Source organism: Heptranchias perlo, chromosome 4 (assembly GCF_035084215.1).
Source record: "Heptranchias perlo isolate sHepPer1 chromosome 4, sHepPer1.hap1, whole genome shotgun sequence".
Taxonomy (NCBI): Eukaryota; Metazoa; Chordata; class Chondrichthyes; order Hexanchiformes; family Hexanchidae; genus Heptranchias; species Heptranchias perlo.
The window spans coordinates 130074513-130087002 of record NC_090328.1 but is presented as its reverse complement, the minus strand read 5'-3'; the positions used below and the strand labels follow the sequence as shown (position 1 = coordinate 130087002).

Genomic DNA, 12490 nt, shown 5'->3' with positions numbered 1-12490 from the left:
TTAAAATTATTTTTCTTTCATCAACAGTAAATATGTAGAGCTGCTCTATTATAATATGCAGCAGTGGATCTTGGCTTCAATCAGATTGTCAATGTCGGGAGTCATGTTGGAAATGGCAATAGATAAAATGCAGTGAAGACAAAAGAACTCAACTTTCTTGCTGCTGAGCTGTTGCTCCTCACTGATGCTACTGCTCCCAGCTGCCATCATCTAATGTTGTCATCACTGCTGCCGCTGTAGGAGTTAACTTTACTGCCATTAATAGAGCTCTGTTCTTGGTGCTGTTAGTAATATTGGCAGGTCGCCAAGGATGGCCCAGGGTTTGCTACCCTTTTCACGACTTTTTTATACTGAATATTCTGAAATTTGTAACAGTCTGTTCTGACAGGTGTATGTACTTTAATGTCACTGCCTTGGCTGATCCCTACGATTGAATGTTGCCAATGTATGTTGCTTACTGCAGGTCCACAGAGTGCAGTGCTGCAGATGTAGCAGGATGGGTTATGTCCTACTTTGTCTATCAGCAATGATTGTGATGAATTAGTCCTTGTCTTGTGCAGCTACTTCTGCCAGAATCTCAGAAACCTTTTTTGCCATTGCTTGGAGTCCACAGATATGCACATAGATTCAGCAGATGAAGCTTGGAAGATGATATCCTGTCCATATTGCTTGTTGGTTCTTGATTGATTTATAGCCTCTTAATCTGTGGTTTTACTAGCTGTGCACCAGGCTGTGTGGCCATATTCCAGGATTGGGCAGACAGGCTTTTTACAATCTGACAAAATGTCTAAGGCTGACTCTTTTTTCTATGGTGAATTTACAATTGGCCCAGCCTGGCTGCTGTCTTGGTGATGGAGTTGTCTGTGCCATGCCCAAGCCATGTTCCTCTGGAAAGTTAATACTGGAGCTTTGGATTTTTGTATACAGGCCAGCTGAATTGGAAAACACTACTTTCTGAATGGTGCAGAAGAGCATTTCAATTCCAATATGATTTCTTTCTATCATTTACTCTATTTTACATTGATTTGACCAACATTCCTTTTATTCCTACTTCAAATGTACTGTCACAGTAATGCATTCTCCATTACAATATATAATCCTTGCTTTATTAAACATACCCTGCAGCCTCCTGTGAGCCAAGGCACAATAGCTCCACAATATGTGTCTAAAGGTATATATATATATTTTAAAAAGTTATGTATTTTTATACCAGTTTCTTTTTCACATTTCTCCATGAGTAATGTCACAGGATGTGAATATAGTTGTGTATTTTATAATGCAACACTTTTTGAGCTGGTAGAAGTTCTAGTTGCTACAGGTTTGTCACTAGGTAGTCAAGTTGGGAGCAACTTAAGGCAGTGGACTGAGTATCATACGACATTTAAACAGTTTTGACACAAGTAATTTCCCCCACCTCCTCTTCGATATATTGATACCAATTTGTTAAATAAGCCTAATGGGAAGACTTTCTCCATTATTCAACTCCGCCAATCAACTGTGTGTTACCATTTTTATGTCATTGATTATAGTTTCTTTTGTGCATGCAAGGCCTCTAAGAGAGAAGACGACCATCGCGGTGACATCAAAAGGCCGTTACGGTTTAGAAGAGGAGCGAGGAGCAGTGTGTACTTCCACTCGTCGACGTTCTATGCCCCGCAGCTTAGGGGGCATGTCTACAGGCGTTACTGAGTCCATAATGATTCAGGCTTTGCGACAAGAAGAACAGCAGCGAGCAAGGGAAGAAAAGAGGTGAGATGTTCAATAAAATGCTCAAAGCGTTTGCCGCTGACATGGGGTTGGGGAAAAGCATCTTGCAGATGAAAAATAACAATTTTTTTTCCGAACAAAAAAGTTTTCTCCCCTCTGTCCTGAAAGCGCCAACTCTAATGAGGTATGGTTTAATGGTTCTGGCAGCCCTACAATATCTCACCTAGACAGTAAAGTCTACATTTTCTATCACCGTGTGCCCAATTATGGGGTGTTAATTGGGCAGCCAGGAAAACTGGAACTGTGTACTTTCTAATGCATGATCATACAGGCGAGTGCTTCAATTCAATATTAATTTGTGAGGGGAGGAGAGAGGGGTTTCTGTTGGTGTTGCTTGCTATTTCTTGCTGTTCTGGCATACAGGACATCAAATGTTAATCATACCCTGCGACATGAGTGTCCAGGGTTGCTAGGTAGCAGTAAGTATATTGGAGGCCATGGAAAGAAAACTGTAATGTTAAGTGTTATTCATTAAGTCTTGTTTTTTTGCTGCTGGCACTTAGGTCCTCATGAGAACCTAGCACCACTATTATCATCACTGAGTTCCCCGATGGGAATTTCCTATCTGATGTATTTGGAAGGGGATAAGAACCTACAGAAGGATGCCAGATTGTGTAGGACAGGTGCTCTGTGCCCACCTGCCAGTATCTACACACCCACATCTGCAGATGGAGGTGAACATGCCTCACTTTGGCAGATAATTAATGCAGTTGATGGGTGGCTCCTCTTCCCAAAGAAAGCTGAAACAACAGACCCGATAGCCTACATATACATTAATATGTATCATTAAGATACTAATGTCTAAGATACATTAATGTCTGACTGACCATAATGTTGGATGCTTCCTCAGATACACCCTAATCACAGTATTCCATTATGCAGTGCCACTGAAAGCAGGCATGCCAAGTGATCAGCCAACGTATCTTGATCGGACGCACCTGCCAAGTTGCCACCAATCATTTTTGCAGTTCCTGGCACACCTACCTCACAATAACTGGAGAACTGCCTTCCTGGGGTCTGCATCAACAGGGAGGCAGATTCAGAGCTGTATCGTCTCCTGAAAGGACGCCGGGAGCTAACATTCAGCGTAGTGCTGATGCATCTAGTGACAGTAATGGTCAGCTGTGGTCTCAAACTTGGTTCCATCTCCTTGTAAGCGTCCTACAACGTTGATGTTTGGGGATGGTGCCGTGGAGTGGCGCAGAGGGCGACCCTTCTTGCAACACTTAATTCAGTATCTCCTCCACTTCAGCAGTCATCAAACAGGATCAGGTTGTTCAGTTACATGTAGCCTGTAGCCTCATGGCTGCGTGTTGGTTTATGTCCCTTCATTTTTGCCCATCTTACTCCCTCGCCTTTGCAGTCTTGGAAAAGGCCACTCGTGTGTTGAGATGTCGTTTGAGGCTCTCGGGGCTTTCAGAATTTTTGTTACCCTATTGTGACATTCTTTTTTAATTGTCTTCGCATTATTCCGATCCCTCTAAATTCCAGTTAGATGCAATTTTCTGCTCTCTCCACTACTATGCTCTTTTATTCCTGTTTGAATCTGCACCTGAAGCTATGGTAACGAACTGACCATGGAGAATTAGGTGCCCATTTGAGTCTGCCTAAAGTCTGCCACTAGCCATTTAGATCTAAACTACTCCAAAAGCGAACGGTTGAGGCTTTTTGTCCATGGAGAGCTCAATCCTGTCTGCACCCAAAATCTCCAGACACTCACTTTCCAGCAGAAGTTACTGATCAGGCACAGGAATCCTTGGATGTTTCTCTTTTTATCTTTTTTGTTTTCCCGCCTTCCCCCTTCTCTCGCCCCCACCACCCCCCCCCCCCCCCCCTTTGCCAAGTTGGGGCAAATTGTACCTTTCATCACCTGCCTGGCTGAGATTAGCTAACAAAGCACGGATCGTGGATCACATCTGGGAACTTTCTGGTCTGTATGGCTCAATTCCATGTTGGACAGTATATTAACCAACTCAGCCATTGGAGAGCCAGTTCTTTTCTCTTCAAATATATAACGCTTCTGTTAGATGAGGAGGAAAATTTGTTACAAAGCTATATGGTTCACCCATGTGAAATAGACTATAACCAAATATTTGATTTAATTATCAAATGGTATTATAACCTTAAACTTTAGCATTACCTACAGTCCATTTTGTCTAACCCTATACCTGCAGAGATTTAATCAAAAGCACGGGACACCTGGGTTTGCACTCTTGGCAAGTTGTGTGTTTCTCTACGCTCAGTTATCCTGAGATTGTTACCCTAGTCTGCTTTCATATGGCAGCTAGTAAAGCAACATTAAATGTTCACCGTCCACTCTATGACCTCTGGTGATACGAAGTTGATAGAAACTATTGCACCAGGGCAGGATCTTAGCGAGCAATGGTTCACAAGATGCACAATGATTTGGATAGCTTCTCCACAGTCACACATAGGGCTATCCTTCATCTTCCATTTAATCCTTGTGGTTTATGATCAATTCTGGTTTGTTTCATCCTCTTAGTCATAATTAGAATTTCACCAAGTCTTGAATCTTCCAATTCAAGATAGTGCTATTCTAGTTAGGACTAAGGGGACAAATGTGTTGTAATTTAGAAATAAAGTATGCTTAAGCAGGAGGGTAAATGTTTTTCTGGATGATTACTTCTCGAAACCACAGTGGAAGCCCAACGTGGTTTTAACAGGTTGTAGGTGGTGCAGCAAAAACGCATACTTTAATCTTACTAAAGCTAAAATAAACTTTGTCAAATGAGTAGGGGCTTAAAGGGTTCGCTTGTTTTGTTCTTTCCCATTGCCTAATTTTCAAGAATATCTGAATTTCTACCATCGATATATATTGTGAATTCAACCCAAAGACATGGCAAGCTGCTCAAATGACATCTAGTGGCATAAACCCAGTACTGTCGTCTCTCTAATTTGCAACACAGTTGCACTTAAAGGCCCAGCTTAAAAGAGGCTAGGTTTTTAAAATTTTAAAGGCTTATCAATAGTATTTTTTAAATGTAAATTTAAAAGGAGGTTTCAGAAGAACTAGTTGGTAAATGCACCTGGTGCAGTACAAAGCCATACAGTTGAGTAGGGGCTTAAAGGGTTCGCTTGTTTCCCTGTGTCCAATTTTCAAGGGTATCTGAATTTCTATCATCAATATGTACTGGGAATACAACCCAAAGACTTGGCAGGCTGCTCAAATTACACCTAGTGGCAGAGATTTTGATCCCTGGTTGGGTGTTTTCTGCTTGGGTGGCAGTATGGATCAGGGATGAGGGAGGAAAAAATTAACCAGGGTTCCTGTTCACTTTTCCTGCTGGAAAGTTCCCATCTGTGGGCACCTGATAAGGACATGATCAGTCTTGGCTTTGATGAAGAAGTGAGAATGGTATGTCTGTAGTTTATTAATGAAAACCCCTGTGGGGTTACTGAAATTGAACTAGTCTTTAACTGGTTTAGTAAAGGGACTCTTCATAGTGCACAAGAGCTTAACGCCATCGGTGTTCAAGTGGTGTCTAAAATATAGTATACAACTACTGTCTCAAAACCATGGTCGTTTGAAGTACAATAGCTCAGTTTATTCTCACCTTTTTAAATAGGCAAACACATTAGATTGTTTTATTTTACTTTGGGTGAGTATTGCTTTAAGGGAACATCAGGCTACTGGAGTGTACAACAGCTGGAAAAATAAACTCTGGAAGGAAGGAGTCTGTATTTCCACAGAAATCAAAACAATTCATAGATCAAACTTGTTGTCTAAACATGGTTAGCCTTAATATGATGCAAATGTCTATTTTATTTCAGTATGGAAACACTACTTGTCTGGCACTAATGTACAAGAGAGAATACTACTGCACTGTCCTAGTTTCAGAATCTAAACAAATTTCTAATCTTCGATTTCAATTTTATTCGGTGTTCAAATCAATTCCATGAAGGAGATGAGAAAATATAGTAATGTAATAAACCAAGTATTTGTAATTTTAATGTAGATATACAACTATAAGAGAAACTCCAACTTCATAAAGCAAGTGTTTAACAATACTGATCATGTTTGAGCCTCCTGGGTTTTACTGTTGAAGTTTGGAGCCTTACAATTTAAAGTTTTGCCCATGCAGAATTATATAAACTAACCTGGCTGTCATCTGATCTCGTTATACATCCCCAATTCTAAATTTTCCTCTCAAGGAAGAGAAAATTCCGATTATTCCCCCAGGGACAAGATATCATTTAAGAATTTTTTTTTATAAAACGATCTATAATGTTGGCCTAATAGAAAGTATTGTAATTGTTGCTTTGTAGATGAATCAAAACATTTCCGTAATCATTGAGCAAGGTAAAAATATACTTTTGAATAGATACCTGTACCTTATTTTTAAAAAATCCAAAAAAAATCTATGGATTATGTAATCAGAATTGGTGATATTGAGTCCACACTTCAATAAATCATTTGGCTCATTACAATTCACCAAAGTAGGTTTTTGTGCATGCATACACTGTTGGTTCCAACCGTTTTTGTCCCAAACCATTTTTTTTCTGCCAATTCACTATTCTATTATGAGTGGGTGAGTAGCTTTTAAGCTTCAGTTTGAATTGCTCATAACACACATTCACATTCTTCTCTTGATTTCAAAAATGTATATAATTTTCTGGCTTCACTATCTCCTGTTGAGATTGGAAACTCATTGTATTGGCAATTGTGTGACAGGGCCTGTGTCCTCTTGCTCCATGGTTTAATGAGAGAGTCTGCTCAAGTACTTTGTAGTATTTCTGACATCTCTGACCCAGTCTGTTTCCAGGATATTCATTTTAAAAATAGAAAGCAGACTGTGTTAAATAGCTTGAACAAAATTGCTTATTTTGACCACTGGAGCCTGCTGTTTGAATTCAGATGCCATTACCTGTGGTCACATAAAAATTTGGTTGATTCTATCATACTTGTGGATTGAATATAAGTAGTTTATGTGCTATTGATTATTCCTTTTACTGGTAGTTTTTTGACTCCAAGAATCAGATGGAGTGCCATGAGATGCATGCACACACAGTATTTTAAAATGTCCTCAATCTCAGTAGCTATGAATAATGGCCTTACTTCATTCAGTTTAGCTTCTCAGGGGCCTCCAGTGCTCAAATACTGACAGCAGCAAACATAAATAGCTCCATCTAGCTCCATAAGCTGCAGATGTCTGTCTGTGGGTGGGCTCTGCTGTCAATCTACCAATACAGGCTTTTACATTGCTTCCCTGCACAAACCCTTTCCTAAATATTGGGACAGTGTAGTTGTGAATATGACTTTTTGAACAACTATACATGCACATTTACAGTAATACCACTGATACTTTGTGGAAGAAGCAAATCCAGAACACTAGCAGCTCTGTTTTTTGTTACACCAAACTTGAGAGACATATCCTAGCCAAAGATTTTCTTCATCTGATTAACTTTTTAAAAAGTCAAAAGCAAAATACTGTGGATGCTGGAAATCTGAAATAAAAACAGAAAATGTTGGAGAAGCTCAGCAAGTCAGGCAGCATCTGTGGAGAAAGGAACAGAGTTAACGTTTCAGGTTGAAGACCGTTCATCAGAACTGGCTTTAAAGAGTCAAGTTACTCACAAAGCTGTTCTACTCCATATGCTTGGCAGCAAAGTAAATGAGGCAGTGAGCACCAGTAGAAGAAGTTATTGATTTTTGTGGCTATAGCAAGCTGTGTGTCTGAAGTGCTCATACATCCCCTGAACAGGCCAGCGAAGAGGTCTCGCCTGTATAGGCCTGTGCTAGCCATTGGGGGAAAGAAACAGCTGAGGATGTGGACTTAGTTTTCACAGGGAAATGGGTGGAATGTCTAAATTTGATCCCAAACACTGGTAAGAATCCAAATAATAAAAACAGAATGAGTTATTCAGTAAGTAAAAAGCAGTAATGCTAATTATAAGCTGATTCAAATGGAATTTAACTTTAGTCATTGTAAAACTGTAGCCTTGGTATGTCTTGCAAAATAGAAACTTCAAAGCAGCTGTGCAGGTGCAATAGTTTAAATGTGGATCCAGGCTGTAGAAACTGCCCCAGAATATGAATGGAGAGTTTCTGCTGACATTGCAGATATAAATGCAGCCTTACATATAGGTTAGACTGTGAGATCCCCTCCTCACGGTTGGTTCCAATCGCAACCAGGCGACTTCTGGGAAAATGAGGCAGGGTGAAAAGGAAAATCAGAGGCAAGATCAAGTAAGTAGCTTGGAGGTCCACTGCAGTCACACATGTCAACAACAGCATTGTTTGACACATGGAAACCAGTCCTCTTAGATCTGGAAAGAATCAGATCCGAAAAGAGGGTATTATTTTCTGACAATATATTTAATTTGAGTGAGATTTACAACTTTTCTTGATGTATATAAGTTTTTTTAGCCACTTTTGTAAGCATATTATTCATTGAGGTTGTGTCTTTAAAAGCATTAATCACTTCTCTGGTTTTCATGTTGGTACACATAGTGATGGAGAAAAAAAAACTTTCTAAATTGATGTCTTGAGTATGTGATTGGTAGTGAAATACTGAATTTTTCACCTGCTCTGTACAGTGCAAGGAACTGTCGGCAGACAGCATGGCTACTCCACTGTTAGGCTGGCCTCTCCAGCTCCATTTTGTTAATCACTCTGTCCCTGCTTTCTGATGTATAGCCTGTTTACTAACACAGATACTACTGTGACATTCCAATAACAGCTTTTTCTAATTTGCATAGCCCTTACCATTTATACTGTGTTTAATTTATAATCAAATAGTACCAATGATCTAAAGGGAATCAGTTTTGCTTTACTGCACACTTAATATGTGAGTTATTGAATTTGTTTGAGACAGTGGTACAAATAAGCAGGGAAAGAGGTTCTTAATAAAAATAGGCATTTAGCTACAAGCCATAAATCAATATAAAAGCAGACTTCTAAGCACCCAATACTTAAATAATTAGTTAGTATAATTGAAGTTAACTAAATGCATAATCAGATGTATTTAATTACCAGGGAATGTGTTTGAATAAATGATTTATTTTTGTGAATAATTTCAATTAAATGTTAATATTTCCAAATATTGATGCAATACTTGAATTAAACGTACACGGTTATGCAATAACTACATATATTTATACATATAAATTTATTTATTAAGTACTGTTTCAAATCTACATTCTATTCAGAAATGTCAAAATAATTTATAATCTGAAGTTAAACAGAGTGAAAGCTAAGATCTAAGCATTAGAGCAAGAGTCATCGTATGATAAACAGAGGAGGGTGGGGAATAAAATTCTATCATTACTCTTTTTTTAAGATTACTCACTTTCCCTGATATCTCTGTTCTTGATTGACATGGTGGTCACAAGTCAATGGTACCTGAACCTGACCACTAGAAAGTTCATGAAAGCAGCCTGTGGTGACTGTTGGAATTTTTTCCCTTTGTGTGCAGAAGTGCTTTGTCCGACGATAGCATGGCTGAGAGCAATTGATATGAGAGGAATTTAAAGTTGCAAACCATATCCTACTACTCCATTGTATGGTGCAAGCTGCTTCAACCCACAGTAACTCCGATGCTACTTGGTTATTTAAATTTTTTAGCAAGTGGATTTGTTGAAGTATTCATCGGGCTGAGAAATACGTGACTTGTTTTTTCTGAAATCATCTGTGCACCCAACAACCACTAGGGTTGTGGGACATCTTCCAGTTACCTCTGGCTGCACCCTCATGTTATACCACGTAATATACAAAAGAAAATGCTTTGAGTCAAGGCACAGATTTAAAAGTGAAACAACACAATGTTAATTATAAATAAAAACTGATCATGCTGAATTCTTAAGAAAATTCCGGAAATGCATTGCAGGTCAATCAGCATACAAAAGTGTAAGATTTGGCTGAACCCTTTATCAGAATCGCTGATGAAGGGACCCACATGAAACGTTGAACCTTTTTTAGATTCTAACTGACTTGTGCATTTCCAGAATTTCATGAGCAATGGTAATGCGCTTGTTATGGAACTGTGGCTATCTTCATTTGTTAATCTAATGTGGGTGCTTTACATTTCCAGATTACGTGAACAAGAGAGGAAAGAGGCTGAAGAAGCTGTCCAAAAAGAGATAGAAGAATGGGAGAAGAATCTACGAGCTTTGGCTGAACCAACTCGCATGGAGACACTTTGGGAGATCCCTGCCATTGGTCATTTTCTGTGTCTGGCTCAGCAGATCCTTAATTTGCCTGAAATTGTCTATTTTGACCTTGAACGGTGCCTTCTAATGCCCCAGTGTAGTGGTTTTCTGGCTAAGATAATGACTTCTTTACTGAGCCCTCACCATCGCCGAGCAACTTTGCACAGGAAGCCACCTTTGCCCTACAAAATGTGGGAGGCTGCGCTGAAACGAAGAGTACAGCATTGGTATGTTGTGGTAGGCCAGGCAGAAAACCCCAATCTTCAGGCTGAGAAACTGGGCCTTAGTCCACAGTTTTTCCACATTCTGGGAGAAACTAGCCCTTTGGAGGTCAAGGCTTTCCATCAGATAACATTTTACAAGCGAGTTTGGTTGCTGAAGGGCTTGAGTGATTATGTATATGAAACCCAGAAAGAGGTCCAGGATGCAGTTTTAGGGCAGCCCATCCATGAATGTAGGGAAGTGGTATTGGGATACGATTCTCATGAGAATGCTTACGTCCATTTCCCACAGTTCTGTGGTGCAGACTTGCGGATTTACAAACAATCTCCTCTTCCGCCCCCTGAGTTTCCTATTCCACCTATCAAAATCTACAGGATGTCACAACAGAGATCAGGGGAGGCAAAAAGTGGACTTTCGTCTGAAAGCCATGAGAAACCAAAAAGTGACAAAAAGGAAACCACTAGCAAAAGAACACATGATTCTAAAAAGACCAATGAAGGAGTTGACTCCAGCGACCTGGAAGATTTTTACTTAAGGGTGGAACCTGGTCCCCAATTTCATTCTCAAGAAGGCGAAGAAGAAATAAAATTCAACTGTGAATGTAAAAACCATAGAACTTCAGCAGTCAAAAAAGAAAATGTTGGCTCCTGTAAAGAAAACTTAGTGAAGCCTGCTAGCCCTGGAGAGGTTGTGGGCTATGGGGAACCTCTCAGCCCAGGAGAAATTAGGATAACTGAAAATGGGGAATTCTGTACTGATGACCCTGAGCTAAGAAAGGGTGTTAAACCATTAACTGAGAAGGCAATCAAAAGCTGCAAAACACTCATTAATGGAAGCCATACCGAAAATTTGGATGTAAGCTGTCTGGTTGGTAAAATCAATAATATTTCTGCAAAACATTTCTTGGGAAAAATTGAGGAACTTGAGATGGTTAAACTGCATGTCAAGAAAAAGAAGAAGAAGAAAAAGAAACTGAAAGATGCTATGAATAAGATTTCACAGTTGAGGCCAGATATGGTTTGCCAAAATCCTTTGAAGATTCGGAAGCCAGGCATTCAGAAGAAATCCCTATTGATAAAAAAGAAAACAAAACACAAAAAGCACAAGTCTGGTTAGTGGCTTTTTTTTTTAAGAGTTTTTTTTATTTTGTAAGCAAATTAAAGATAAATGAATACGAGTATATTTTTGAGGTTTTTTTCCCTGCCCCAAATCCTTAATATTTGACAAATGGCGCATCTGTTATTCGTTGCTATAACTGTGTCTGTCTCTTTAGTCTGTGTCACATGAATAGAGAATAAGCATTGGGCACCTTGAATATATTTATTCAGTGAGCTACCACAGGTGACATGCATCACAATGCTGGGTCCAGTTTATCATCAGGTAGCATATTCAACCCATGCTTGATGTGTTTTGGGATATAGTGTTGGGATGTTTTGCTACATTAAAAGTATATGATGATGCAACCATTGTAATTGTATAAACATAGCAAATAACCAGTTTAAAAAGTGGTTGACTTGGTTTGAAGTATAAATAGACTTGGCAGAAGTCATTGCAATTTGAGTTTATATTTAAATTATTTTCTATGCTGGTAGGAAGCTTTTTATTAATGTTTGGAGATGGGCATCGGTTGTGCCATTCCCCTAGGATTTTTTTTTATTCGTTCGTGGGATGTGGGCGTCGCTGGCAAGACCAGCATTTATTGCCCATCCCTAATTGCCCTTGAGAAGGATCAGAGTTTGGCTGGAGGTGGTTGTAGAGTAGTGCATAATGTTGCCTTACCTTAAGAGTCTTTCAGGTAAGGGTTTACTTGCATAGTTCAGCTCACATGAGATTAAAATAAATTCAGCTTAGTGGAATTTTGGTGATGACATCAAACACCAAATGTACTGGATGATACAGGCTGTGAAGGTCCCAGGTTCAACCACTTGGGTGAGGTACCAGAGGTTTGCTGACACCTGTGGAATCATAACTCAGCATGAATTTCACCTTCAGGAGATGATAGAAAAGGGACATATCTGAAGAAAACAAACTGACACCAGACAGCTGTAGGCAATGCTAGCTCCATTCATGGGAGCAAGAGTAGGCCATTCAGTCCATCAAGCCTGCTGTGCTATTTTGTTCGCCATGGCATCCGTATCGTTTTAATCTCAACTCCTTGTCCTTCATGTCCTTAATATCCCTGCTTCCCAAGTAAGTATCTTATCTCATTTTTAAACATACTCAATTTATTTTGCATCTATGTCCTTTTGGTGCACTGCATTCCACATTACAGTGACCTTTTGTCTGTACTGAACTTTTGATTTGGACTCTTTATTGTTGGAAGCAGCATGAC

The 12490-nt window shown here is 39.5% G+C and overlaps 1 protein-coding gene across 1 annotated transcript in view; it reads left to right on the top strand.

Annotated features, from left to right (window-relative positions):
- The window catches only part of LOC137321282 (uncharacterized bromodomain-containing protein 10), a 61935-nt gene that overhangs the window by 15070 nt on the left and 34375 nt on the right, over positions 1–12490 (top strand). Inside the window, exons 2-3 of the mRNA XM_067983636.1 lie at positions 1549–1749; positions 9819–11269. Of these exons, the coding sequence (XP_067839737.1) occupies positions 1549–1749; positions 9819–11269 (1652 nt within the window). The remainder of the gene's footprint in view (positions 1–1548; positions 1750–9818; positions 11270–12490) is intronic.